The sequence below is a fragment of the Mus caroli genome, chromosome 5 (genome assembly GCF_900094665.2).
Source record: "Mus caroli chromosome 5, CAROLI_EIJ_v1.1, whole genome shotgun sequence".
Classification (NCBI taxonomy): Eukaryota; Metazoa; Chordata; class Mammalia; order Rodentia; family Muridae; genus Mus; species Mus caroli.
Window position 1 is genome coordinate 117,081,734 of NC_034574.1, and position 23,564 is coordinate 117,105,297.

The 23,564-nt window shown below is 54.9% G+C and overlaps 1 protein-coding gene across 3 annotated transcripts in view; it reads right to left on the reverse strand.

Annotated features, from left to right (window-relative positions):
* The window catches only part of Abcb9 (ATP binding cassette subfamily B member 9), a 46,074-nt gene that overhangs the window by 12,726 nt on the left and 9,784 nt on the right, over nt 1-23,564 (reverse strand). For 2 of the 3 annotated variants that reach the window (XM_021162354.2, XM_021162352.2), the window contains 9 exons: nt 16,187-16,861; nt 10,594-10,708; nt 10,039-10,169; nt 8,927-9,132; nt 7,039-7,236; nt 5,785-5,913; nt 4,133-4,321; nt 3,039-3,212; nt 484-643 (listed from right to left, as the gene is read on the reverse strand). In XM_021162354.2, the coding sequence (XP_021018013.1) occupies nt 484-643; nt 3,039-3,212; nt 4,133-4,321; nt 5,785-5,913; nt 7,039-7,236; nt 8,927-9,132; nt 10,039-10,169; nt 10,594-10,708; nt 16,187-16,775 (1,891 nt within the window). In that variant the 5' untranslated portion in view covers nt 16,776-16,861. Of the gene's footprint in view, nt 1-483; nt 644-3,038; nt 3,213-4,132; nt 4,322-5,784; nt 5,914-7,038; nt 7,237-8,926; nt 9,133-10,038; nt 10,170-10,593; nt 10,709-16,186; nt 16,862-22,597; nt 22,751-23,564 lie in introns of those variants that run through there. The other variant, XM_021162351.1, reaches the window with a different exon arrangement.

Here is a 23,564-nt window from a genome sequence, read left to right on the forward strand (position 1 = left end):
CCGCCTGCCTCTGCCTCCCAAGTGCTGGGATTAAAGGCGTGCGCCACCACGCCCGGCCAAAAGTACTTTCTTCCCTGGGACATGAGTCGAAGATAGCTGGGGGTCACCATGTGGGTGCTGGGATTGAACCATGGTCCTCTGGAAGAGCAGCAGTGCCCCTAAGCCGTCCAGTCCATGTTTGTTCATTTTCGCCTTTTTTTTTTTCTTTTTTGAGACAGGGTCTCACTGTGTAGCCCTGGCTGGCTTGGAACTCACTCTGTAGACCAGGCTGGCCTCAAACTTGAAAATTTATGTACCATCATGCCTGGTTGTATACACGATCTTTACCAAGTGTTCAAAACTGATGGAGGAGGAGGTTGTGCCCCACCGAGGCTACCTCACAGCTGTTCCTGTGATGGGGCTTTCATGTTGATGGGAAGGAAATGGTGTGATGGGGCCTGAGTGCATCAGTCCAGTTCCTAACTCAGAGTCACTTCCTGGTACCTGTGCTATACCCGTCCTGCAGTTCCATGATGAAGCCATGGGCGTTGGCCTTCTGTGCAGCCTCCACCACCATCTCGAAGGGCACGGTAGGCAGGCCGTAGGAGATGTTGTCTGTGATGGAGCGGGCGAACAGCACTGGCTCCTGGCTCACCAGTGAGATCTGTTGAAGGGGGAATCGGGGAGCAAGGTGACTCAGAGAGTCTGTCAATGAACCCTCCAGCTGTCACAGAGTCTCCCAAGTCCCGCCTGGCCGACGCCAGGAGTCTCAGGTCTGAAATCTGATCTGCACGGCTGGCCAAGCTCAGCTGTGCCTCTTCCTTCCTAGCTGGGGCCCTGGGTACCCAGACGATCCTAGACCTCAGGCGTCAGAGAATGATAATCCAGAGCCAGCAATCCTGTTGCTCTGATCTAAGCCAAGTTCTGAGCTAAGCCAAGATTCCCCTGAGCACAGGGCAGGGAGATGGAATGTAGCTTTGTGACTTTGTCAGGGTGCGTGACAACAGGCCTCCCAGGCAGTTGCCCTTATTCTATCTAATCCCTACCCCATTTTGTTTGTTTATTTGTTTTTTGAGACAGGGTTTCTCTGTATAGCCCTGGCTGTGCTGGAACTCATTTTATAGACCAGGCTGGCCTCGAACTCAGAAATCCGCCTGCCTCTGCCTCCCAAGTGCTGGGATTAAAGGCATGCACCACTATTGCCTGGCTCCCTACCCCATTTTTTGAGACAAGGTCTTACTCTGTCATCCAAGAACTCAGTATGTAGCTCAGGCTGCCTTGAAATCCTGACAACCCTCCTGTGTGAGCCTCTCCCAAGAGCTGTGGTTAAGTGTCCAGCCTCTACAGCAGCCCTGGGGTTAAAGCACTTGCTGAACAAATCGGAGGGCCCGAGTTCAGCTCCCCAAGCCCACCCTGGTGCTGGGCAGGCATGGAGGCCTGCCTCTAACTCCAGCTTCAGAGAACAGAGGCAGGGTCCCTAGAGCTGGCTGGTGAGAGGGTCACAGCTATGATGCTTTCACAGAGAAGTCCTGCCTCAAACTATGAGGTGGAAGTGATCTAGGCTGACTTCAGGCCTCTCAACACACACCTACAAACATGCATGCCACACGTGTGAACAGAGAGAGAGAGAGAGAGAGAGAGAGAGAGAGAGAGAGAGAGAGAGAGAGAGAGAGAGAGAATGAAAGAAAAAGGAAAAAATCACCACAGTATGAGAAAAATCACTAACTCAAGGCTACAGTGTGGCACTTAACTGTCTTGTGCTTGCAATAATTTTTAAAAAGTCAAGGAGACTGTATTCCCCGGAGGAACCCTGGATGATTAATAAGCAGATAAGTGGGGCCTCATGTCTTTCACCACCAGGAAGTGAGAAAGCCTGCAGGAAGCCACTTCCTCACGCTGACACTTGGCAGTCTGGGAATCTAAGCGCTCACGTTTGCAGCTGTTCAGGGCTCTTCCTGCAGCCCAGTGTGTCACATACCCTTCTCTGCTACCCATCTCTGCTTACATACGCTCAATGCAGGGGGACTTTCCAGCCTGTGGGTCCTGTCACATGGAGACTAGAGCTCTGCTAGCTCAGTGGTAGATTGCTCATCTAACACGGAAGGCCTTGAGATCCCGCTCTGATAATGCACACGTGCTCATTCGCTAGATATGTACGTTTGCTTACATGCCCCCCCCCACACACACACACCAGCAGTGAAGGGCTCTTCTGCCTGGATAGATGGTGTGTCTAGTACACAGACTCACTCACACACACACACACACACACACACACACACCCCAGCAGTGAAGGGCTCTCCTGCCTGGATTGATGGTGTGTCTAGTACACAGACTCACTCACACACACACACACACACACACACACACACACACACCAGCAGTGAAGGGCTCTCCTGCCTGGATTGATGGTGTGTCTAGTACACAGACTGAACACCTGTACAGGCCCTTCTGCTTGTGTGTCAGTCAGCACTGGATCAACTTTTTCTTTCTTTTAAAGAAAAAAAATCATCTTTTGTGTGTGTATGTGTGTGTGTTATTTTAGAAGGACATACATTTAAGTAGAAGCAGGAGCAAGAGAGAGTAACAAGGGTGAGTATTGCCAAGACATTCCATACACAATCCCTGCCACAGTAATTCTTACTGTGGAGTGCGAGTCTGCTGATGAAAACATTACACAAGAAGGAAGCGAGGCTGTGTGTGCCCTGCACTTCAGCTCCGTCTGTGCCTGCAGATGAGGAGCCTGCGGGAACAGGAGGGACCTTGTGCACTTCAGATCTGCCTGGAGCAAGTTCAGGCTGGAGGAAACAGAGTCGTGAGACCTGAGTGTGTCCGGGTGGTCAAATTCGTGCAAATCAAGGAAAGGTTGTCACACTGGTGGGGTAGGGATTTACCTCTAGGAGAGGAGAGGGGGCACGTGGTGGCTTGTGGAGTGCCACAACCTTCTGCATGAGGGTGGGGGGGGTGTCACATCAGCGACAGAACTACACCCTTCTTTCCATCCGTGTCGTGGCTTATAAGAAAGGGAAGGGTGTGGGGACCAACCGGCATGTGGCACTCACCACGCGATGCAGGTACTTGTGGTCATAGGCGCCAATGGGCTTGCCATCCAACAACACGCGGCCGCCCTGCAGAGGGTAGAAGTTCTCTAGGATGTTCACACATGAGCTCTTCCCGCTGCCCGACGGCCCCACCAGAGCTGTCACCTTGCCGGGGGACAGGCTGAAGGAGACATTCTGCAGGGACACAAGATGTTCCAGTCTCAGAGGCAGGAGGACAGCCCCCTGTCTGCCCTGTGCGGTGCTGCTGGCCTCTGAACGGTCTTCCTAAGATACCAGGACTGGGGCACTTTGAACATATGTGCTTCTTCTGTGGTACCGGGGACTTGAACCCAGCAACATGTGCATGCTAGCCAAGAGCTCAACCACTGAGCTACTTCCCCTATCATGGGACCCAGGGCCGGCTAGAACTTACTATCCAGCCTTTAATTAGTGCTAATCCTCCTGCTGCAGACTCCCAAAAGATTGGAAAGATAGCTCAGCTCTCTTTTCACTGACTGGCCTGGCACCCCACTGGGGTGGGGCTTGAACTTGTGGCCCTCCTGCCCTGGGCCACATCAGTAGCTGGGATGACAAGCCCTGAGCTAACAGGACTGGCTTGGTGACTCTTTTATATTTACAGTCGCCTTTGCCTGGACTGTTTTCTGTAGTGAGCCACCTGGTCAGCTCCTGCTCCCTGATTAAAGGTCACCTCCCTCCGAGAAGCTCTGCTCCGTTGTTACTGCCTCTCCCTCTACAGAAGCCGGATCCATGACTTTGCCGGTGCTTCTGGAAGGGTGTGGCATGCAAAAGGAGGGTTCCATTCACACCAAAGTCGGCACAGCTTTAGTCCACCAATCTGGCTTCTTGTCAAGTTACTAGAGAAGCCCTGCACCCCCAACCATCACACACAATCCTTTTGGTATTGGGGTTGGAAGCCGGGCCTGGTTCCCACTAGGCAGGCACTCTGCGTGTGACACGTGTGACACACCAGCCCTCCCCAGCAGCTCTTACTGGAGAGTTAATGGGCGGCCTCTCAGTGGAGCCCTTGCCTCTCTTGCTTCTGGCCTCACAACCAAGATGTAGGATGGTTCTGGCAGACCTTGAGCTGTTCTTACCTGTAGGACCTGTGTGTGTGGCCGAGTGCGGTAGGTGAAGGTCACATTCTCAAAGTCCACCCTGCCCTCGAGGTGGTCGGGGGCCAAGCTTCCGTCATGCACCATGGTGGGCTGCCGGTCGATGAACTCGAACACCTTCTCGGCGGCCCCCACCCCTTGCATCAGGCCACTGTAGACGGAGCCCACGGACTGCAGGGAAGACACACATCCTGGTCCCACCCACAGCCCCTTCCTGACACCTACCACTGATGGGGTGAGGGGAGGTTATGGGTCAGAGCTGCAGCTTTGAGGCGATGCAGGGAGCCCCTGGATGCCACCTGCTGCTGAGGCAGATAGTGGCCATGAAGGAAAAAAAAAAAAAAAAGGGCGATGGGGAAAGTAACGACACTGCGTCTAGGGCTTTGGAGCCAGGGCCCAGGGTCGGACTGCCCTGCAGAGGGTATGTGTGGGGAGCAGGGCAGAGCAGGAAGTCTTTCCTCTGGCTGCCACATCGGGTTCTAAGTTCCCCTTTTTTTGTAAAGACAAGGTCTCACAACATAGTCCTGGCTATCTTGGAACTCCATATGTAAAGCAGGCTAGCCTTGAACTCCCAGAGATCTGCTGGCCCCTGCCTCCAGAGAGCTGGGATTAAAAGGCTCGAGATAAGCTGGCAATTGTTGTCCATCCAGACAGTTTCAAACAATTCAACATGTAGGTGAAGGTGATCCTTTGATACTGGACTTTGCCATTTGACCAGGCTGACCTAAAACTCAGAGATCCCCAGTCTCTGTGGCTAGGGTTAAAGGTGTTGGGGGAGGGGAAGGAACTCTACAAAAGGCAAGCCATGATGTGGTCAGCATGGGTCCCCTCCCTTCGGGGATACCACAGAGTCTTGGAGACATCCCAGCTGCAGTGTTGGGGACTCTGACTTGATGCCCAGGCTGCCAGCTGTCAGTCCCCTGCTCTGCCTCCCACCCTAGGCAGAGGCCCCAGGCCCACCCTCCCACTTCACCTCTCAAGAGCTGTGGTGGAACCCCACAGCAGCACCTCTTTGAGCTGGGGATGGAGCCCAGAGCCACGCATGCTCAGCAAGCACTCTGCCAAGGGAGCCAGCCTCAGCCCTAACTTAATCTTTAATATGGATCTTAATGGGTACTTTGTATACATTCTCTGTGGCTACAAGCACACCCAGTATAAACATGGACCAAAACAGAAGCCGTCTTCACCCAGTGCCTTTAAGCAATGAGGTGGCTTCTCTCAGAAACAAGAGAGTGTAAATATTTTGTTCCACCTCATGCTGAGGGATGTGGCAGCAGAGTATGGGTGAAAGATGCCTGCCTGTCTCCTGTGTGCAGCCCTTGAGGTGCTGTCATAGTTATGTCTACCTTGGGGACTGAGGTAACACCAAGATGGCACACGGTTGCTGTGAAGTCAGTGGGAGTTCACAGCACACATGCAACGTGCCTGTAAGTGTTCCTCCACCAGTTCACCATTTGTGCCGGCCCAGCGGTTGCTTCTCTGGCACTGTTATCCTAGAGGTGCCCTATTGGAGTTCTGGGATGGGTCTTACTGCCATCTTCCATGCATTCTGTTTGGTTCAAACCTACCCACCCCACAGAATCCGGAATCTGCTCTTGCCTCACACCCCCCGCCCTCCCACGGCTGCCCCTCACCTCCATGCAGTCTCCCAGGACAAACTCGTAGATGATGAAGGCGATGAGGTTGCCGCTACTCATCTGCCCCGAGATGACTAGGTGGCCCCCGTAGTAGAGGATACTGACCTGGACCACCAGGAGTGTGAGCTGCACAGAAGGAGACGGGCATGGCTTGTGTATGCTTCCCGGCCTTAGCCAGCCCTGGGCCCTGCCCTCTACTCTGTCCCCCAACTCTGCCCCCTGTTAGTAAGACCAGGGAGACAGGAGAGAAGCTTGAGGGGAGGACCTCAGATCACCGGGCTTGGTGACAGTGTCTTTTCCCACTAAACCATCTCACTGGGTGCTGGAGGGCAGCCTTGGAAGTGCTGAACACCAACGGAAACTCCATTGCCCCATCTGTCACTCACACCCCTCCCCCAGCAGCTCCCTACAAAGGCCCCTAGCTGGAGCAGGCCATGGGCTTGGCAGCAGAACAAGGCTTTCTTTGTAAAGCCCTGGCTGACACATGCCACCTTCAAGTTCCTCGGCTGGGCCAGGCAGGGCTGTTCATTCTCATTGCAAAGAGCAGGGCTCAGAGAGGTTGGGGCACCAATAAGGCTACACAGCAGCCAGTCAGAACAGGCTAGTGAGGCCTTTCTGTTCCTTTAAGTATTCTCCTGAAGAGGACAGTATCTTAGGGACCTCATGCTACGGATTTGGGGGGTGGGGGTGTCTGAGAGATGAGACAACCCACAACCTTCCCAGGATTCCTTCCCCACCCCAAGCCAGAGTGAAGTCCAGCAGCTGGACAAGTGTCCTTGTGTATGGCAGACAGTGGCCAGCCGTGGATGAGCTGACAGAGGCTTGGCAGGCATTTTTAGGGGGTAGTGTCTCAGGTAGTGGCACCCAAGTAGTCCTTGCCTCCTGGCTCCCCTGTACCCCCCCACACACAGCTAATTCCTCCAAAGAAACTCTGTATCTCCTTGTCCCCCCCTCCCAGGCCAGCCTAGCTCCTACCTCCCAGACTATTGGGACAGGAACAAACCAGGTTCTCTCCATTCTCTAGGGAGGAGCTGAGGCCTAGGTTGGACCCTAGCTAGCCTGAGGATACATTCTCCTACTGACCCTGCCACCTTGTAGGGGGGCCAGGGGCCTCTGAAGGAAGGGCCCTGTGGTCTTTCCGGGAAAGACTCTGATGACTTGACAGCCACATGTGGGGACCTGGATGTCACCCAAGCATGGGATCCCTATCTGGACGCCCATCCACTCACCCCGGCGCCTGACCACACGTACCCCGCTGCCCCAGACGTAGGACATGTAGGCCGCTGCTTCCTTCCTGTTGAGCTTGTACACCTGCTGAAGCTTCCGCAGGAACACCTCAGCCTCCTCCTCCTCGTTGGCAAAGCTGCGCACCGTCTTCATCGCGCTGATGGTTTCCTCGGCTGTGGTGCTGGCTCTGGCCAGGGCGCTCTGCACCTCCTTGGAGAGCCTCTGTGCACAGGGATGGTCAAGACGGCCTCACTGTCCCTCTGAGCACACCTCCGTCTCGTTCTGTCCACCCCAGCCCCATCGCCTCCTAACTGATGAGGCAGACTCAAGAGAGCAAACCCAGCAGAGCTCCTGGGGGGCTGGGAGACTCACAGTGCCCAGCACTGGGGGGCAGTGAAGCAGGGCCCCCACTGACATTGAGTGAGACCACTGACCACACTTGGACTACAGTTAGCTCTAGAAAAGGAGTGTCTGCACCCGGCCCTGTGCTGCTGTAAGGATGGTCGTCCCAGGTTGTTGCTCAGGCTGCACACAGTATGAGAAACAGCGAGCACGAGGGGCACAGTTTATCAGCAGCACAAGCAGCTTCAGAGGGGAGGAAGGCTTGCAGCAGTCTGCTCTGCAGTAACGAACACAATGGCTGCCAGAGCAGGCACGAGTGTGTCCTTTCTATAGGGCTGCTTCTATGACCTGAATGTCATACTTGGTCACAGAGAGCAGAAAAGAGAAAAGGCCCACTGCCCCTGGGAGGTGGGGTCCCAAGTCACGTCTGGGGTGTGTGTGTGTTAGGGACACGGGCAGACGTCCCCTGGCATGGGTCAGCTTTACGGAGTTGATTATGCCCTTCCGCCTTTTCCGTGGACCCTGGGATTGGACTCAGGTCCCCAGGTTCGCACCGTGGTCGGTGCCTTTACCCCTTGGGCTCCTAGCAGCACATCTGGCTGCAGGTGGTGTGTGTGCTTTGTAAAGATGACAGACCCTGAACAAATTCCTTTACGGCTCTACCCACTTAGAGGTGGGGCCTGAGGTGGGCAGAGGTAGAGGCCAATGAGAAGGAACGAGGTGGGCAGGGAGCAGCTCCATCCCGACTATTTCCTGTCCACTCAGAGAGGAGCTAGGGAAGAGTCCATGATCAGGGCTTAGGGCTGGTGGCCTTTTGCTGGAGGTTGAAGGGAAGCTGTTTTACACGGGGGAGGGCTCTAGAGCTAGGGAAAGTGACCCACCCAGCAAGGCTGGAAGCTCCCCTCTTGAGTCGCCTCCCCAGGGGTGCCTGAGCCTGTGGTGGGACTCAGATTTGCGTGTCGGAGCTCAGCTCTGGGGCTCCAGGAGGCCATGAAGAGCAAGTCCAGTCAGCAGGCAACGGCAGAGGGACTTCTGGCTGCCTCAGAGTAGATCACAGTCAAGGCCCACGTCACCATCCCCCTCAAAACCAGAGGGTCAGACTCTGCCCTCATCACCTGCCACTGTCCTGTCTCCCATCACCTACCCAAACAGCCACCTGCCAGCTTCTCAGACCCACCAGGCACATTCCTACCACAGAGCTTTGTGCTGTATTCAGAACACACAGTCCTGAGGGCACCCACCTTCCTCGGGTCCGCTCGCCAGCCCACGCTTACAGCTTCACTTTGGCCTTGTCCTCTGTTCCTACCAGGGTCTTCTCTCTGACTAAGGTGGGTCTGAATGTGTAGTGGCAGTCCTTGGCCACTGGGATGATGGGTGTGATCACCGTGCCTGGCTGATACCTAAGGCCAGTTGTTACGGGAAGCCTGCTTCACTGCTTCCCAGTGCTGGGCACACAGTGGGTCCTCAGGAGACACCCAGTGACCAAGTGAAGACGGTGAATGAACACAGACTGCCTCAGAACAGCCTCGTGTAGCCTCCGAGGCACTGCCAGGGGCTGGACTCCGCCTACCTTGTAGTACTTGCCGTAGATGTTGGACACCATCATGATGATAGGGAAGCCCATGAAGGTGACCAAGGAAAGCTGCCAGGAGAGGCTGAACATGAAGACCACCACGCCCGTGACTTTGACCGTGTTCCTCAGGAAGATGTTGATGTTCTGGGAGACCAGGTCGCTGACCATGGTGGTGTCAGAGGTGAGGCGGGAGATGAGGTCCCCTGGAACACAGGCACTCAGCCCTCTGTGGCAAGGATGCCCAGAGCTGCCGGGGGGGGGGGGATGACGGAGGGGACGCTAAGGGGCTTCTGAGATGGATGATAGGAGTCAGACCTCTCCCCCACTATGCTATCTGGGAATGACGGGGAGCACTTCTGGAAGACTAGCCCTGGTACCGGTTTTTTTTTTTTTCTTTGTTTTGTTTGAGGCCACCCTGGGTCACAGGGTCATGGGTGTGTACCACACAGGGTTGCAACGTGTTGTGTGAGGTGCCTGCCTGTCTACCGAGTGGAAACTGACTGAAGATCAGTTGGGGAAGGCCAACGTGACAGTGCATGTGCCCACCACAGCCAGATTCCAAACTTCTCTCTGCTAGGCCTCACTGGCAGAGTGGGTAAACACCCCACACCCACCTCAGACACAGCCTCCTGAGCTCAGAGAGAAACGCATAGCAGCGTTTCTCACACACTGTGGAATGCTGGACTAGAAGACGCCTTGCAACAGCCATGGGGCAGCAACTACAGGAGGGAAATGGTCCCTGCATGGGATGGGTGGGACAGGTGTGGCCTGGCCCAGTGCTTGGGACCATGGCGGGCATGCTGTTTCTCTCCCTGCTAGATCTTCCCATCCATCATTCGGTCCACAGGAACTGGGCCTCTGCAGGCCTCCCTTTCAGGCAGCACTAGACAAGAGGCGGCCCTGGTCACTGCCGAGAGCTCAAGAGGCCTGGCCAGGGTTCTGTGGTGGCCCCAACTCACACCAAAAACGTCACCAGTCAGCTTAGCATCCCAGGGCTCCACCTGGAACTGGACCATAGGAAGTCCTGGTGGGGCAAGCCATGCTGCTGGCAGGGGCCCCACAGGAAGCTAGCTCACCCTGGACACCCAAAGTCCCCAGGAGGGACCAACCTGTGCGGTTCTCATCAAAGAAGCTTGTCTCCTGTGACACCAGTGAGCGGAAGAGACAGTTCCGGAGGCGAATGTTCAGTCTGGCAAATACGAGGGTGAAAATACCGCCCCGAATACCTGCGGCCAATGAGCTGATTGAAGATGAGAGACGGTATAGCCGGTGTCCTTCCGGCAGGCAGCATCACCCACCAGCAGCCCCTCCTCCCCAAGGACAGAGGACAGGACACTCTGTAGGGATGACATCCAGGTCTAGACTCCCTCACTCCCCAGTAAGTCCTACAGCAAGGGTAAAGGACTTAACACTGGCATCCAGACCCTTCTAGAACAGTATAGAAAACCAATCCTTTGGGCTACATATTCACTGACCAGCCAGGGAGAGAGAAAGCTATCTTCAGGGGACTGGAGCCATTTTCAGAGGCAAGAGGGCACAGCTCTAGGATGTGGCCCAACCAAAGGGTTCCACGTCAGTCTGGGCGGTTGCTGCAGGGCTGGGCTGGCCCTGCTCCCTTCTGCCCTCCCTCCTGCAGGAGTGGTGTGTATGGGTTGGGTGGCTACCTGCCGATGGCCAGCAGGCAAACGACGACAACGGCTGTGGTGAACTGATCCATGCTTTTCTGGATCACAATGCTGTCAATGGCCCGGCCAGTGTAGTAGGGCAGGAAGGTCTCACCTGTTGGGGGGGGGGGAACAGGGCAGGCTCAGCGGAGCAGGAAGCCCCCAGCCCCCAGTGTCTCTGCTCACCCAATCCAAGGTCTGGCTTCAAGTGCCTGCTTGCCCCTGCTGTGGTCAAACTGTCAATTGGATGGGACTTAGCCATCATGGAAACAAACCCCTGGGCAGGGCTGGAGGGAGTTTCTAGACGGGTGGTGGGAAGATACTTCATAAATGAGGGCTACAGTACTTCCTGGGCAGAGGTCCCTGACCGGATAAAATGAGGTGAGCAAGCGTAGCACCAGCGCTCATCTCTGCTTCCCGGATGGATGCCATGTGACCTTCGGCATCATGTGCCTGAGCCATGACTTCTGCACCAAGACGTGAGGACTGTGCCCTCAACTGGGAGCCCAGGTCAACCCAGAGAAGAAAATGAATACACCACTCTCAGAGAACACATAGCGTGACACTGATGACACCTGGGTGCCAAGCATTCAAAGCCACAGTAGGACCTGTCATGGGTCTGGATGACACCCACATAGGCCACAAAACTCAGCAGCAGCAGCTGAGGGATGCCAAAGGCCATTTCCTTCTTCCAGGTGTGGCTTTCCACCTTCTAAACCTGAAAGACCTTGCTGCTGGCACAGCTCCAGGACGTGCTGGTCCCACCCCTCTGAGGGGTGGCACTCTAGGGCTGGCAGGGTAATTTCTCATCCACGGGCTTCCTGTACCTTCACCCTGCTGACTCAGTGGGTCACAGAGCACAGGAGAGGGATGGCTGAGAGTCAACACATGTGGGCCATCTCTCCTCTGTGGGAGGCAGGAGAGGTGCGTTTCACTGGGAAGCTGGGTTGAGCCTTTCAAAGCTCTGCCCTGCTTCTCCTGCAGCTGCCCTGGGGGATGGTCTGAAGGGGCGTGGGCACAGCTCCTCTTCTCTAAGGACCCTGCTATGCTCACTTGGATGCAACCCTCACCAGACACCAAAGCCGGCAGCGCCTCTGATTTCTGGCACTGGGGATAGGGCTAAGCCCCGGCCCTGGGTGGCACGCTAGCCCTCACCTGCTCCAAGGCTGCTGGATTGATTGTACCCCAGAACAGCCAAAGCACAACTGCCTCCCAGTATTCTGGAATGCTCACTCTCACAAAATGGTCAATGCAGAAGCCCAGCCCCTCAAGGTCGGTTCTCTCTCTCCTCCGGGTGTCTTCACTGCAATTTGCTTAGGCTGATCTGGGCTTGAGGCTGGACCCAGGTAGGTTCTCCATACATATCAGCTTGCACTCTGGCCTTCTGTGGGGAAATGGCGCCCTCTGCTGGATGAGGAGCAGGAAACTCGAGGACGCCATCTAACTGACCAGATGGGGTTTCCAGATGCAGCTGGCTTATCCCTGAGCTGAAGCTCGGCCTCAGTTTACCCACAGGGAAGAAAACCTTGTGGAATCCTGATTCTGATGAGTTGTGTGGTCTTGTGTACTGGGGGCACAGGGCAAGCCCTTCTGAGTAATCTGTAAGCGTCACGGACACTCTGACTCCTACACTAGGCTTCAGGAGTATTTCCTACATCTGACCTCTGCTGCTGTCTCAGTAGTCCCACCCTGCTCTAAGTCACCCATCTTGCCTGGAATGTCTCAGGGGCTGCTTCCCACCTTGGGACTCACCTCAAATCTTGGCCATCTCAGCTCAACCCAGCCCATTCACTCCCAGGTTTCTCGGGTCGGAGTCAAGGTTGTCCCAAAGGCTCATGACAGCCCACGCAGGACAACACGGGACTCTGCCTCACCTCACTCATCCTGCTTTCAGCCCTGCCAGCCTCAGCGCCTCTCTAACAACTGGGTTCCTTCTGCCTCAGGACCTGTGCACGGCTGCCTAGAGCACACCACCTTACCACAGACATCTGCTCCTTTATTTCCTCCAAGTCCCAAATGTCACCCCGTGTTCTTACGGGCTTGGTATTTTTGTTCTTGCTATTTGTGGAAATGACTTCTTTCCACAGAGGAGGAGACTGGAGCTCTGAGCTTGCCCACATTTCTACACAGTCGAGATGCCAAGAAACCCAATGCAAGAATCCTACTTGACACTGCTTGGGAGGTGAGGCGGGAGCATTTCCAGGTGAGGGGGCCAGCCTCAGTGATCTAAGAAGACCCTGTCCCAAATAGCAAGCCAGGTGCGGTACAGCACATGCTTATAATCTCACTTGGGGGGTGGAGGCAAGGAGATCAGGAGTTCAAGGCCAGCCAGGGTTACCTGAGGTCCTGTCTGAAAGAGAAAACCACAAGTAACCAGGAACTAAGGAACTGGTACAGGGCTTGCCGTGCAAGTTTGAGTTCAGACCCCCGGCACCCACGTGAACAGCTCAGCATGGTGGCATGTGTCCTGGGACTGGCACTCACCAGCCAACCCAGCTGAATGAATGAGTTTCAGGTTCAGTGAGAGACCTTGTCTCAAAAGGTAAGGTGGAGGGTGATCGAGGAAGGCAGCTAACGTCAGCATTTGGCCTCTACTTACAACCACACAGGTGCCACACACATGCGCACACAAACATAAAAATGGAAAACAAACAGAAGAGAACGCTGAGCCGGTGAGATGGCTCAGGGGGGAAAGCTCTTGCCACCAAGTCTAACAGCCAGAGCCTACATGGTGGAAGGAGAGGACTGACTGACCGACTCTCTTAAGTTGTCCTCAGAATGCCACTTACAGGGCACAGCATCTGCTCAACCAGCCCCTCCCACAGATAAATAAATAAATGTAAAATGTGATTGTAAAACAATAAAGGAATCTTTCCGGACCAGCCGGGGCTATATAAAAAGACCCCATCTCGGGAAATAAAAGTAAAAAGAATGAAATGAAAGACAGTACTGATGCCCAGGGCACCTTTAATCTCAGCATTCAGGAGGCAGAGGCAGGAGGATCTCCAGCTCTGTGAGTTCAAGGCCAGTCTGGTCTGTAGAGATGGCACCTCACACCGGCTCTGCACCCGCGCCCGGTGCCCTGCGTGTCTCTCTTAGCACTCACAGCGCCACACCCCTGCAGGGTGAGAAACTGAGACTTAGCTGGCCGGGCATCAGTGCTCCAGAGTCTGACTCACACTGAGTCCTTGGCCTGATGTAACCCCGAAGGCTGCCAGAACTCAGAGGCACTGTAGTACACCTGTGCCCCCCTGAGCATGCCACAGCAACACGGGTCCACCACAGGCAAAGGGACAAGGTCATGGAGTGACATCTGGCTCTAGAGATCAGCACCTGGGGTGAGTCAGACCTGGAAATGTCACCACCACAATGGCTGAGGGGCAGAGAAAGGCCAGTCAGATGAATCCAAGATGTCTACCCAAGCAGGGACCTGGGGCTTTGATGCGAGTGCAGAAGAAGCTGGATAAACAGAATGGGTCAGCCTGGACTTCACAGCCACTCAAGGCTAATGTGCTCCCCATGCCAAGATTCATCTGAGGCATTTTATCTTCTTAGCTCATTGGCCCATTCCCTGTCCCTCAATACCACAGGGACTATAGTTTAGTTTTTATATCCCCTCAAAAACTCGTGTGATGGAGGCTCACAACCCTCCTGGGACTTGGAGGCTGGGCTCAGTCATGGCCGGTGTGCCTTTCTCTCCCCCCACCCCCGCCCTTCATCTGTCTGTCTTCTTCCTGGCCACCATCAAGTGAGCAGCCCTGTTCCACTATACTCTAGCTGTGATGTTCTAGTTCACTATAGGTTCCATACCTATGAACCCAGAAGACCGTAGCTGGAACCGGATTCCACCAGCCAAGCTAACCTTTCTCCCCTTCAAGCTGTTGTCCCGGGCACTCTGTCACAGCAACACAGCTGATCGAAGTGGGGACTATACTCCTGCTTTATACAGAGACCAACAAGCAGAGGCTGAGTAGCTGCCTCATATCACACAGACTCTAAAGGGAGGAACTGAGGGGACTCGGGGTGGGGGGTAAGGCGGTGAGGCGGTGAGGGAGGGATTGGGGTAGAGCCAGCTCAGGCTCACTGGCCTTCTCTGAGACTACTCTGACTATGTCACTGCCCCCAGGGTTGGTCCCTGTGAATTCCTGGACACCCACCATGATGTACCAAGCCCTGTGCTTACCATTCCCCACAAGAGAGAGGAATGGTTCAGAAAGGTTGGTAGACTTACCCCAGGTCACACAGCTCATTGAGACCCCAGGCCCTGCCAGTGGGAGGAGCTATGGAGTGACCTTCTGATACCTCCTTCCTGCCCATGCTTCAGGAGAGGAGCAGACCTATAGCACCAGACATCTAACTTTCAAACCAAGACGAGCTTCACCCTTCAGCTCCGTTCAGTCACACGAGACAAGCTCATGCAACAGGAGACAGATGGGGACAGATATATGCTACCACACACAGTAGAATTCTATGCAGCCAAAGAAAATAAGGTTGGGTTGGGATGTCCAGGAGACATTAGCAAAACAAACAAGAATCCAACCAGTATGCACAGGGGAGAAGCGATGTCCTGGGAGCTACGCCGCCAAACACCAAAAAGAGAGGACGAGGGCTCGCCTGGGAAGATGGCTCTCTGCATACAAAGGCTGAGCGTGGTGGCTATAATCCCACTGCAGGGGAGGTGGAGATAGGAGGATCCTGAGGGTGACTGACAGCTCCTCTAGTCAATCAATGAGTTCCAGGTTCAGAGCGATTCTGTCTCAATAATAAGGTGGGGGTCATTGAGGATGATACACACGCTGACCTCTGCGTACACACAAGAACACGAACACATATGTGTGTGTACAGGAGATGAGGAGATCTCCTGTCCACATAGAAGTCTATATAACCTTCTGTGGTTAGCCCTGGGCCAGAACAATGCGGGCAATAGGGTAGAATTAACTAAACTTTTGCCTTTCCACATCTTCTTTGCTTTGTTTTGTTTTGTTCTTGGAGACAGGGTTTCTCTGTGTAGCTCTGGCTGTCCTGGAACTCACTCTGTAGACCTTGACCTAGGCTGGCCTTGAACTCAGAAATCCACCTGCCTCTGCCTCCCAAGTGCTGGGATTAAAGGCGTGCGCCACCACTGCCTGGCTTCTTTGTATTTTTTAAAAAGAGATTTATTTATCTTATGTAGGAGTACATGGTGGCTGTCTTCAGACACACCAGAAGAGGACATCGGATCTAATTACTGATGGTTGTGAGCCACCATGTGGTTGCTGGGAATTGAACTCAGGACCTCTGGAAGAGCAGCCAGTGGTCTGAACCTCTGAGCCATCTCTCTAGCTCCTTTCTCTATATTTTTGAGACAAAGGCCTTCTCTTTGCCCAAGCAGACCACAAACTCTCAACAATCCTCCTGCCTCAGTCTCTCAAATGCTGAGAGGACAAGGGGAGTAAGACACCATACCCATTTCTTCTGGGTCTCCCAGCTGTGTAAACCACCGAAGTAAACGGCTACCCGCTACCCGTTTGAGAGGGAAGAGGTTGCTAGGCACCCTGCAAGTACACCCCTGGAGACCAAGGCTCAGTGTGGTCAGACCCAAGGCCCCACTTACCCAGAGCTGCTACGATGAGGAAAAAGGAGGCAGCTACCAGGAAGGCCACGTCAGGCTTTGTGTAGGACAACAGCTTCTGTAGTGTGGCTCCCGATGCCTGCTCAGCAGGGGCCCCACCCTCCCCGTGGAAGCCCTCATTCCCTGGCTCCAGGGCCTCTGCGTCAGGCCGCACAGTGGCCAGCAGCCCCCACAGCAGGAAGGAGGCAGCCAGCGAGATGTAGGTCCACACGAAGAGCGCCCAGAACCATGGGTCCTGGATGGGCCTGCGCACTTCTGAGAAGAGTAGCAGTTTGGCCATGGCATAGATGCCCACAAAGAGGCACACAAGGGTGATGACGAGCCACGAAGCCCGCAGGCGCCTTGGCCCCAGAGCGCTGTTCTTGGCCACGCCTATGGTAGCCCCCAGCAGCAGGCAGCTGCGGTACAGGCAGGCAGCCCAGAGGTCCAGCACCGAGTCGAAGATGTTAAAGTGTCGGATGTCCTCCAGCAGGCTGCGGTCCAGGTGGCTGAAGGCGTAGATGGCCGTGGTCACCCCGACGTCCATGCTCACGAAGGCCAGCGTCACTACTACTGCCTTCCACAGCCTCATCCTGCTGGCTGGTGGCCGGCGGGTGAGAGGGGCAGGCTTTGGCTCACCGGGGCAAGGCCATCACTGACAGCTGGGCAGGGCCACACCTGTGGGGGCATCAGAAAGAAAGCATCAGAGCGAAGGGGCTAAGCTGTGTTCCTATGGCTGCACGACCCCGAGGGAGTCTGGTAATGACAGTGATGTCCCGGGATGGTGGAGGGTCTTCTCCATGCAAGGGATGCTTATTTCACATCTGCTGTAGGCAGGACTCTGTTCCTTGCGTTTGGGATTTAGCAATGAACAAAACTTGAGGCAGGTGTGGAGAATCGGGCTTCTAATCCCCACACTCCCCTCCAGAAGCTAAAGCAAGGAGGACTGCACCGAGTCTGAGTCTGGGGTTAGCCTGGGCAACAGAGAGAGAAAGACACTTTTTTAAAAAAAAGAAAATGAGCCGGGTGTGGTGCCGCAGGCCTTTAATCCCAGCACTCGGGAGGCAGAGGCAGGTAGATTTCTGAGTTTGAGGCCAGCCTGGTCTACAAAGTGTGTTCCAGGACAGCCAGGGCTATACAGAGAAACCCTGTCTCAAAATAACAAAACAAAGAAAGAAAGAAAGAAAGAAAGAAAAGAAAAGAAAAGAAAAGAAAAGAAAAGAAAAGAAAAGAAAAGAAAAAGAAAAAATGAAAACAGGGTCTAGGGAAAATCAATGGCTCAGTGAGCAGAGTGCTTGCTATGTAAGCATGAGGATTCGAGTTAAATCCCCAGGACCCACAGAAGCCAGCCAGACACTCTGAGTCCCAGAGGGTGGGGTGTGTCAGAGACAGGTGGATCCTGGAGTTCACTGACCAGCCAGAGTCGCTGAGCACCACGTTCAGTGAGAGACCCTGTCTCAAAACATAAGGCGGAGGGCTACAGAGACGGCTCAGCATCACATGTAACTCCCCCTCTATCTGACACCCTCTGGACGCCACAGGCTCCTGCTCAAATGTGCTACACATAAACTCATGCAGACACACACACACCCATAAATAAAAATAATCATTATCAAAACACACAGCAGCAGCAGCAGACAACAAAGAGAAACAAGAAACAGTGAGCATAGAGCACAAAGATCTCTGCTCCTATAAAGATGGCCTCCCTCTACAGGAGGGAGATTCAAAAGGGGCGGACGGGGCTGGGCAAACAACTCACTGGTTAAGGGCACCAGCCGCTCTCCCAAAGGACCCAGCTTTGATTCCCAATACCCACACAGTAACTAAACACTCTATAATGCCAATTCCAGGGGCGTTGACATCCTCCTGTGGCCCTCTTGGCCACTGAATGCATGTGGTGCGCACACATCCAGGTAGGCAAGAAATTCAGACACATAAAATAAAAAGCAATCTTAAAAGAAAGAGAGGGGATGGAGAGGTGGCTCAGCGGGTAAGAGCACTGACTGCTCTTCGGAAGGTCCTGAGTTCATACCCCAGCAACCACATGGTGGCTCACAAACATCCGTAATGAGATCTGACTCCCTCTTCTGGAGTGTCTGAAGACAGCTATGGTGTACTTGCATATAATAAATAAATAAATAAATAAATAAATAAATAAATAAGAAAAAGAAAGAGAGGACTGGTCCTGATGCTAAGAATGAAGCCGGTGAAACGAGAAAGGGGGACAGAAGGGGAGGAGACATGTGAAGAAGACTCGGAAGAGCTGAGGGAGCGAGGCCTGGAATTCTAGCTACTGGGGAAGGCAGGAGGCTGGCAAGCTCAGGGCCAGCCTGGGCAACTTAGTGAGTCCCAATGTCAAATTTAAGACAAATTTAAGAGATAGTATAGGGTTAAGTCAAGGCCCTGGGTTTAATGTCCTATTAAACACACACACACACACATACACACACGAGGGAGGGAGAAAGACTGAGAGAGACAGAGAGACAAACAGAGACAGAGAGGAAAGAATCACCCCCAAGGACACACTGGGGAAAGCATTTTGGACAGGGGGAAGAGAAGGCCTGGACCTGAGGCAGGAGTGTACCCTGAGACAGTGAGAGCACAGGCACTGGGAAGTGGGGGCAGGGGGAGCGATGGGGATCGCATGGAGGACTTTGCCACCACTGAGGAGGTGACGCTGAGATTAGCAGAGCTCAAGAGATGACCCTGGTGTCTTCACTGTTCCGGTTGCGCAGGGTAGCAGTGAAGTTCAGTGCCTAGCTATCAGGCCCGGCACACCTGGCACATGCTGACTGCTGCTGATAGCAACGGCAAACATTATATCTCAACTCACCTTTCACACTCTCAGGTTCCATGGCAACCCAGAGACCTTTGTGTCTGCTCGGAAGTTTCTAGAGTCTATTAGATCCAGCCTGGGTTGGCCCTCACACCTAGCTCTGGATCTTGTTTTTTTTTCTTGCTTTTGCTGTCCACGCCACTGAAGCCCCTCCCACACGCCCCCCGCCACCCCCCCCCCCAGGGCCTGGGAGAGCCCACAGCTTGAGGGAGGCGAGGTGTGGATCTTGTGGCTGGAGGTGGAGCTTGTTTAGGTAGGTTTAGGATCTGGCTGAGGCAGACCCCGAGCACTGACTGACTCCTGCTCAGATCTTCCTCAGAGGAAACAACAGTGTCGGTGCCCTATCAATAAAGCGGGCAACACTCTGAGCCCTATGGCACAGGGAGGCGCTAAGGGACAGTCAGTCCTGAGGGACACCTTTCCCCTGTTGCTCTGGGGCCACACCATGGGGACTGACTTTGAATTGTCGAGGGATCTAACCTTTTACATGAGGTCAGTTTGTCTGCATCCCCATTTACATCTGGAGAAACCGAGGCACCGGAAGACAGTCACCAGCTCCTTTCACTCAGCCAACACGGGCCCAAACCAAAAGAAGCCCCTGTGTGAAGGACCCCAGCTCCAGGGTCCTCCACCTGTGCGCACTGCATACCCGACATACAGCGGGCGCCTAATACCTGCATTGCGTGCTTAATGAAGGCGCCAAGCCCCACACTGCCTGCTTTTCATGTGTTCAGATTATCCTCAAGATAACTCTGCGAGGTTTGCAGTGTCATCAGTGCCACTAGCCAATGGCAAAAATGTGGCCTAGGGAAGAATTTACCCAGCATCCCATGGCCAGTGAACTGGCAGAGCGGCCAACACTATACCTGGATACAACCACACTGACAGGAGGTGCTCCTTTAAGGAAAATACTTGACGTTGCTCAGGCAAGAAGCAGAGGTGACACTGGTAAGAGCCTGCATCCTCTGATGGGCACATGAGTGTGGCACCGTGAGACTTCCATGAAATATATTCTAATTTTATGGTTTAGACACTTGAGGCACAGAGAGGTCAGATGACCTGCTCCATGTCACATAGCTAGATAGAGCTCCAAAGTCTGGGCTCCACACCTCTATACGTGATGACAGTCTCTTCCAGGTGGACATGCCCCACCCCACCCTGATGCCAAGAAAGGGTCTGAGGTGCGGAGATGTCATGAAGGGTCCAGAGCCTGGGGGGGGGGGTTGTTTTATTTTCTTTTTAATTTTTCTGTCACTCCAGCACTTCCAGGCAGACCTGAGTGTATGTCAGAGCTACGGCCTGATTAGTCAGCATCTGCCTTTCCGAAGGGAGCCAGGGCCAAGTAGGGTCAGGGCAGAGAGAAGGAGTGAGACAGGCAGGCTCCCTCAGCCCTTCCATCCCTGCTAGGTCCGAGCTGCCAATGCAGCTCCTGGGCTCAGTCTGCTGCAATGCAGACGCCTCAGGGAGTGTGAGTGGGTGAACTCCACTCGGAGCCTGAGAGGGAAGCTCCTGGCCTAGCGCCACCGCAGGCCTCCTGCCAAGCAAGTGCCGGCTTTACTAGGCCTGCCAGGCACCCGACTACTGCCTTCCTGGGGTGGGCACCAGCGGTTCATGGGCCCCCTAGGAAGGGGGCCAAGGCTCAGGAGTGAGACAGAGGATCAACCAGAAATGGGAAGCCAGCCTGCAGGCTGGAACCACTCGCTATCCAGCCTCCTTCCCTTTGACTGTCAGTCATGGAGGATTCCTTCCTGCAACCCCAACAGCCCAAGTTAGCCAGGCACCCACACCTAGGAGCCCCAAGTGCCCATGTCCTCTGGAAAAGAACACTCCAGATGCTAACATCAGAGACTAGCTGAAGCACTTTTGCAGGTGACAAAAAAATGAAGCCGGGAAGGGAGATAGAGAGGCTTGGCTAGGGGTCATTTGAGGCAGAGCACCTATAGTGCCTAGGTGCCCTGCCCCCCTCCACCCCACCCCCAGCGCCATCCGTCGTCTATTCAAACATCCACAGATCAGAATCCAACTCAGGTCAGGGCAGGTTTTAATCCTGGGGCGAGGGTGGGATGGCAGGTTACCCTCGTTAAGTAAGCTACCAAGCAGAGTGCAGTGGGAAGGCCACAATCACACTGTCAGGCTAAAAGCCGAGGGCAGAAAGGCCGCTCAGGAGGCACATGCCAATCCCCAATGTGCCTGGACTCTGAGGACGCACAGCTAGGTGGAATTGGAGGACGCATTGTCGGCACACAGGTGATACGCATGGCCCAAGAGACAAGGGCAAGCTGGTGGCTAGAGGTGGTGCAGGCCTTGCTCTGGGGCCAGTAGGATCCAGGAAGACAAAGCAAGTTGTCTTGGCCCAAATGCTTAGGCAAGGCATGGGACTGGCAAGTGACCCCTGCCCCACTGGGTTGTGTTTTATATTGGTGCTGGGGGTAGAACTCGGGACCTTGCTCCTGCTAGGTAAGAACTCTTCCACTGAGCTACATCCCAAGCACAGGGGGTTTTTGAGAAGGCTTTCCCACCCCCCTTCCCCGGAGGGGGTACTGCTTGGAGTACCCACAGCCGTCCATTGTAAGCAAGAGTAATCGGGAACAGCCAGGAGAGAAGTTGTTATCATTACAGTCACAACAGCTATCCGTCTTGGGTCTTCCCTGGTTCCTGTACCTCCCAGCTCTGTGACCCAGAGTCCTGGGAGGCTAACAGTCCCAATGCCTGTTACAGCTCAAGGGAAACCCCACACGGTACCCTCTGCTGGAGAAGGAGGAAGAGGAGGAGGAGGAGGAGGAGGAGGAGGAGGGAAAAAGAAGAAGGAGAAGGAGGAGGAGGACTGGAGAAGGAGGAGGAGGAGGAGGAGGAGGAGGAGGAGGAGGAGGAGGAGGAGGAAAGGCGTGCCCAGGCTAATTAGGAACTGCAGAGAAAGGTCCTGCCTCGGGTAGCTCAAGTGATTCCCATTCACCCCTCACTCTGCAGGCTTGTCATTCCGAGGGCCCAGCCGAGGGCCCAGCCCTGGAGAGGCCGGTCGGTGCAGCTCTCAGCAGTCCCTAACTGCCTTGTTGTTGTGTGTGTGTGTGTGGGGGGGGGTTCTCTAGAGAACATGACACACCCAGGCTGGGTCCACATGGCTCCATCCTGACTCCCGATCTTACTTGGGCCACCACATCCCACTGCTGTGACTGGCGACGCCAGGTGGCCTCAGGGAACCTGGTGGCAAACAAGGGGGTCCTGACACCTGTCCCCACGCCATCTGCAGCAGGGTCATGGAGGCCACCCATCTCCAGGGGGTGGGGCAGAGGGCAGGGAAGTGTCCGCCACGCTTGCAGCTATCTCAATTAACTCAGGCAGGCGAGGAGGAGCCCTCTGGGACCGCACAGGCCCGCTTGACGGCTGGGAAGGCTTGGCCCAGGCTAGGCCTGGCGCTCGCAGCCCTCAGAGGTCGCCACCAGCTCCATGCCGGGCCACAGGCCTCCAGGGTCTCCTCCAAACGCTCTCCCCGCAAGGTACCTACAAGACCGCGTCGCAGAAGGGTCAAAAAACAGCCGAAATCCCGTTGCGAGCTCCGCAGAGCTGGGGGCGGCCCTTACCTGCCACCAGGTGAGTCGTCAGAGGGTGACGCCGTGGCCGGGACGCGGGGACACAGGATCCTGCCTCTCACCGAGCCCACTCTGGGCACCGCTTTGCTCCGAGCAGGCGCTGCGCCGCTACAAGGTCGGAGCCTAGCCCAGCTGCCCGCTGACAGGCGGGCGGTGCCGGGGGCGGAGTTTCATGGGGGTGGGCGGGACATCCTGGATGGGGCGGGGCCTCCGAGAAGGAGCCGACGAGGCCTCCTGGGTGGGCGGAGTCTCAAGGAAAGTGGGAGGGGCCTCGGGGTAGGCGGATTGAGGCGGAGTCTTCAGGAAAAGGCCTCCGGAGAAAAAGGCCTCGGGAGAAATGGGCTGAAAGAACCTCCCTAGTGGGGTGGAGCCTCAGGGGAAGTGGGCGGGAACAGAGCCACGAGGATGGGGCGGAGCTTCCGGGGCAAGCTGCGGGAGGAACCTCCCTGGTGAGGTGGAGCCTCAGGAGATGTAGGCGGGACACCCAGGGTGGGAGGATCTTTAGAAGTGGGCGGATCCCCTAGAATGGGGTGGAGCTTCTGGGGCAAAGGGTTGTAGGCATCTCTTGGGAGGAGTGATCCCGGACAGTCCTGAACCCACAGCACCTTTAACAAACCTAGCTTCAACCTGGCCCCAGGTCCCGAGTGCTGGATGCTCTGCATCTGCAACAGGCCTGTGCGCATACTCAGGGGACAGAAATATTCTTTAACGGGTTATTTTCCTTGAAGGCACAGTCTGCGAACCCTGGAGGACGTGGCTGGGTTATTAAGATCCTCATTCATTTACTCACCCATCTTTATCCAGCACCTACCGCTCACCCTATGTCATTCTAAGCATTTGAGAGCTGGGCATAGCTTTATGCATCTGTAAGCCCAGGTACTGGGAGTTCAGGGCCAGCCTGGGCAACAAAGACCTTGTCACTTAAGGAAAAAAAAAAAAAAAAAAAAAGACATGTCAG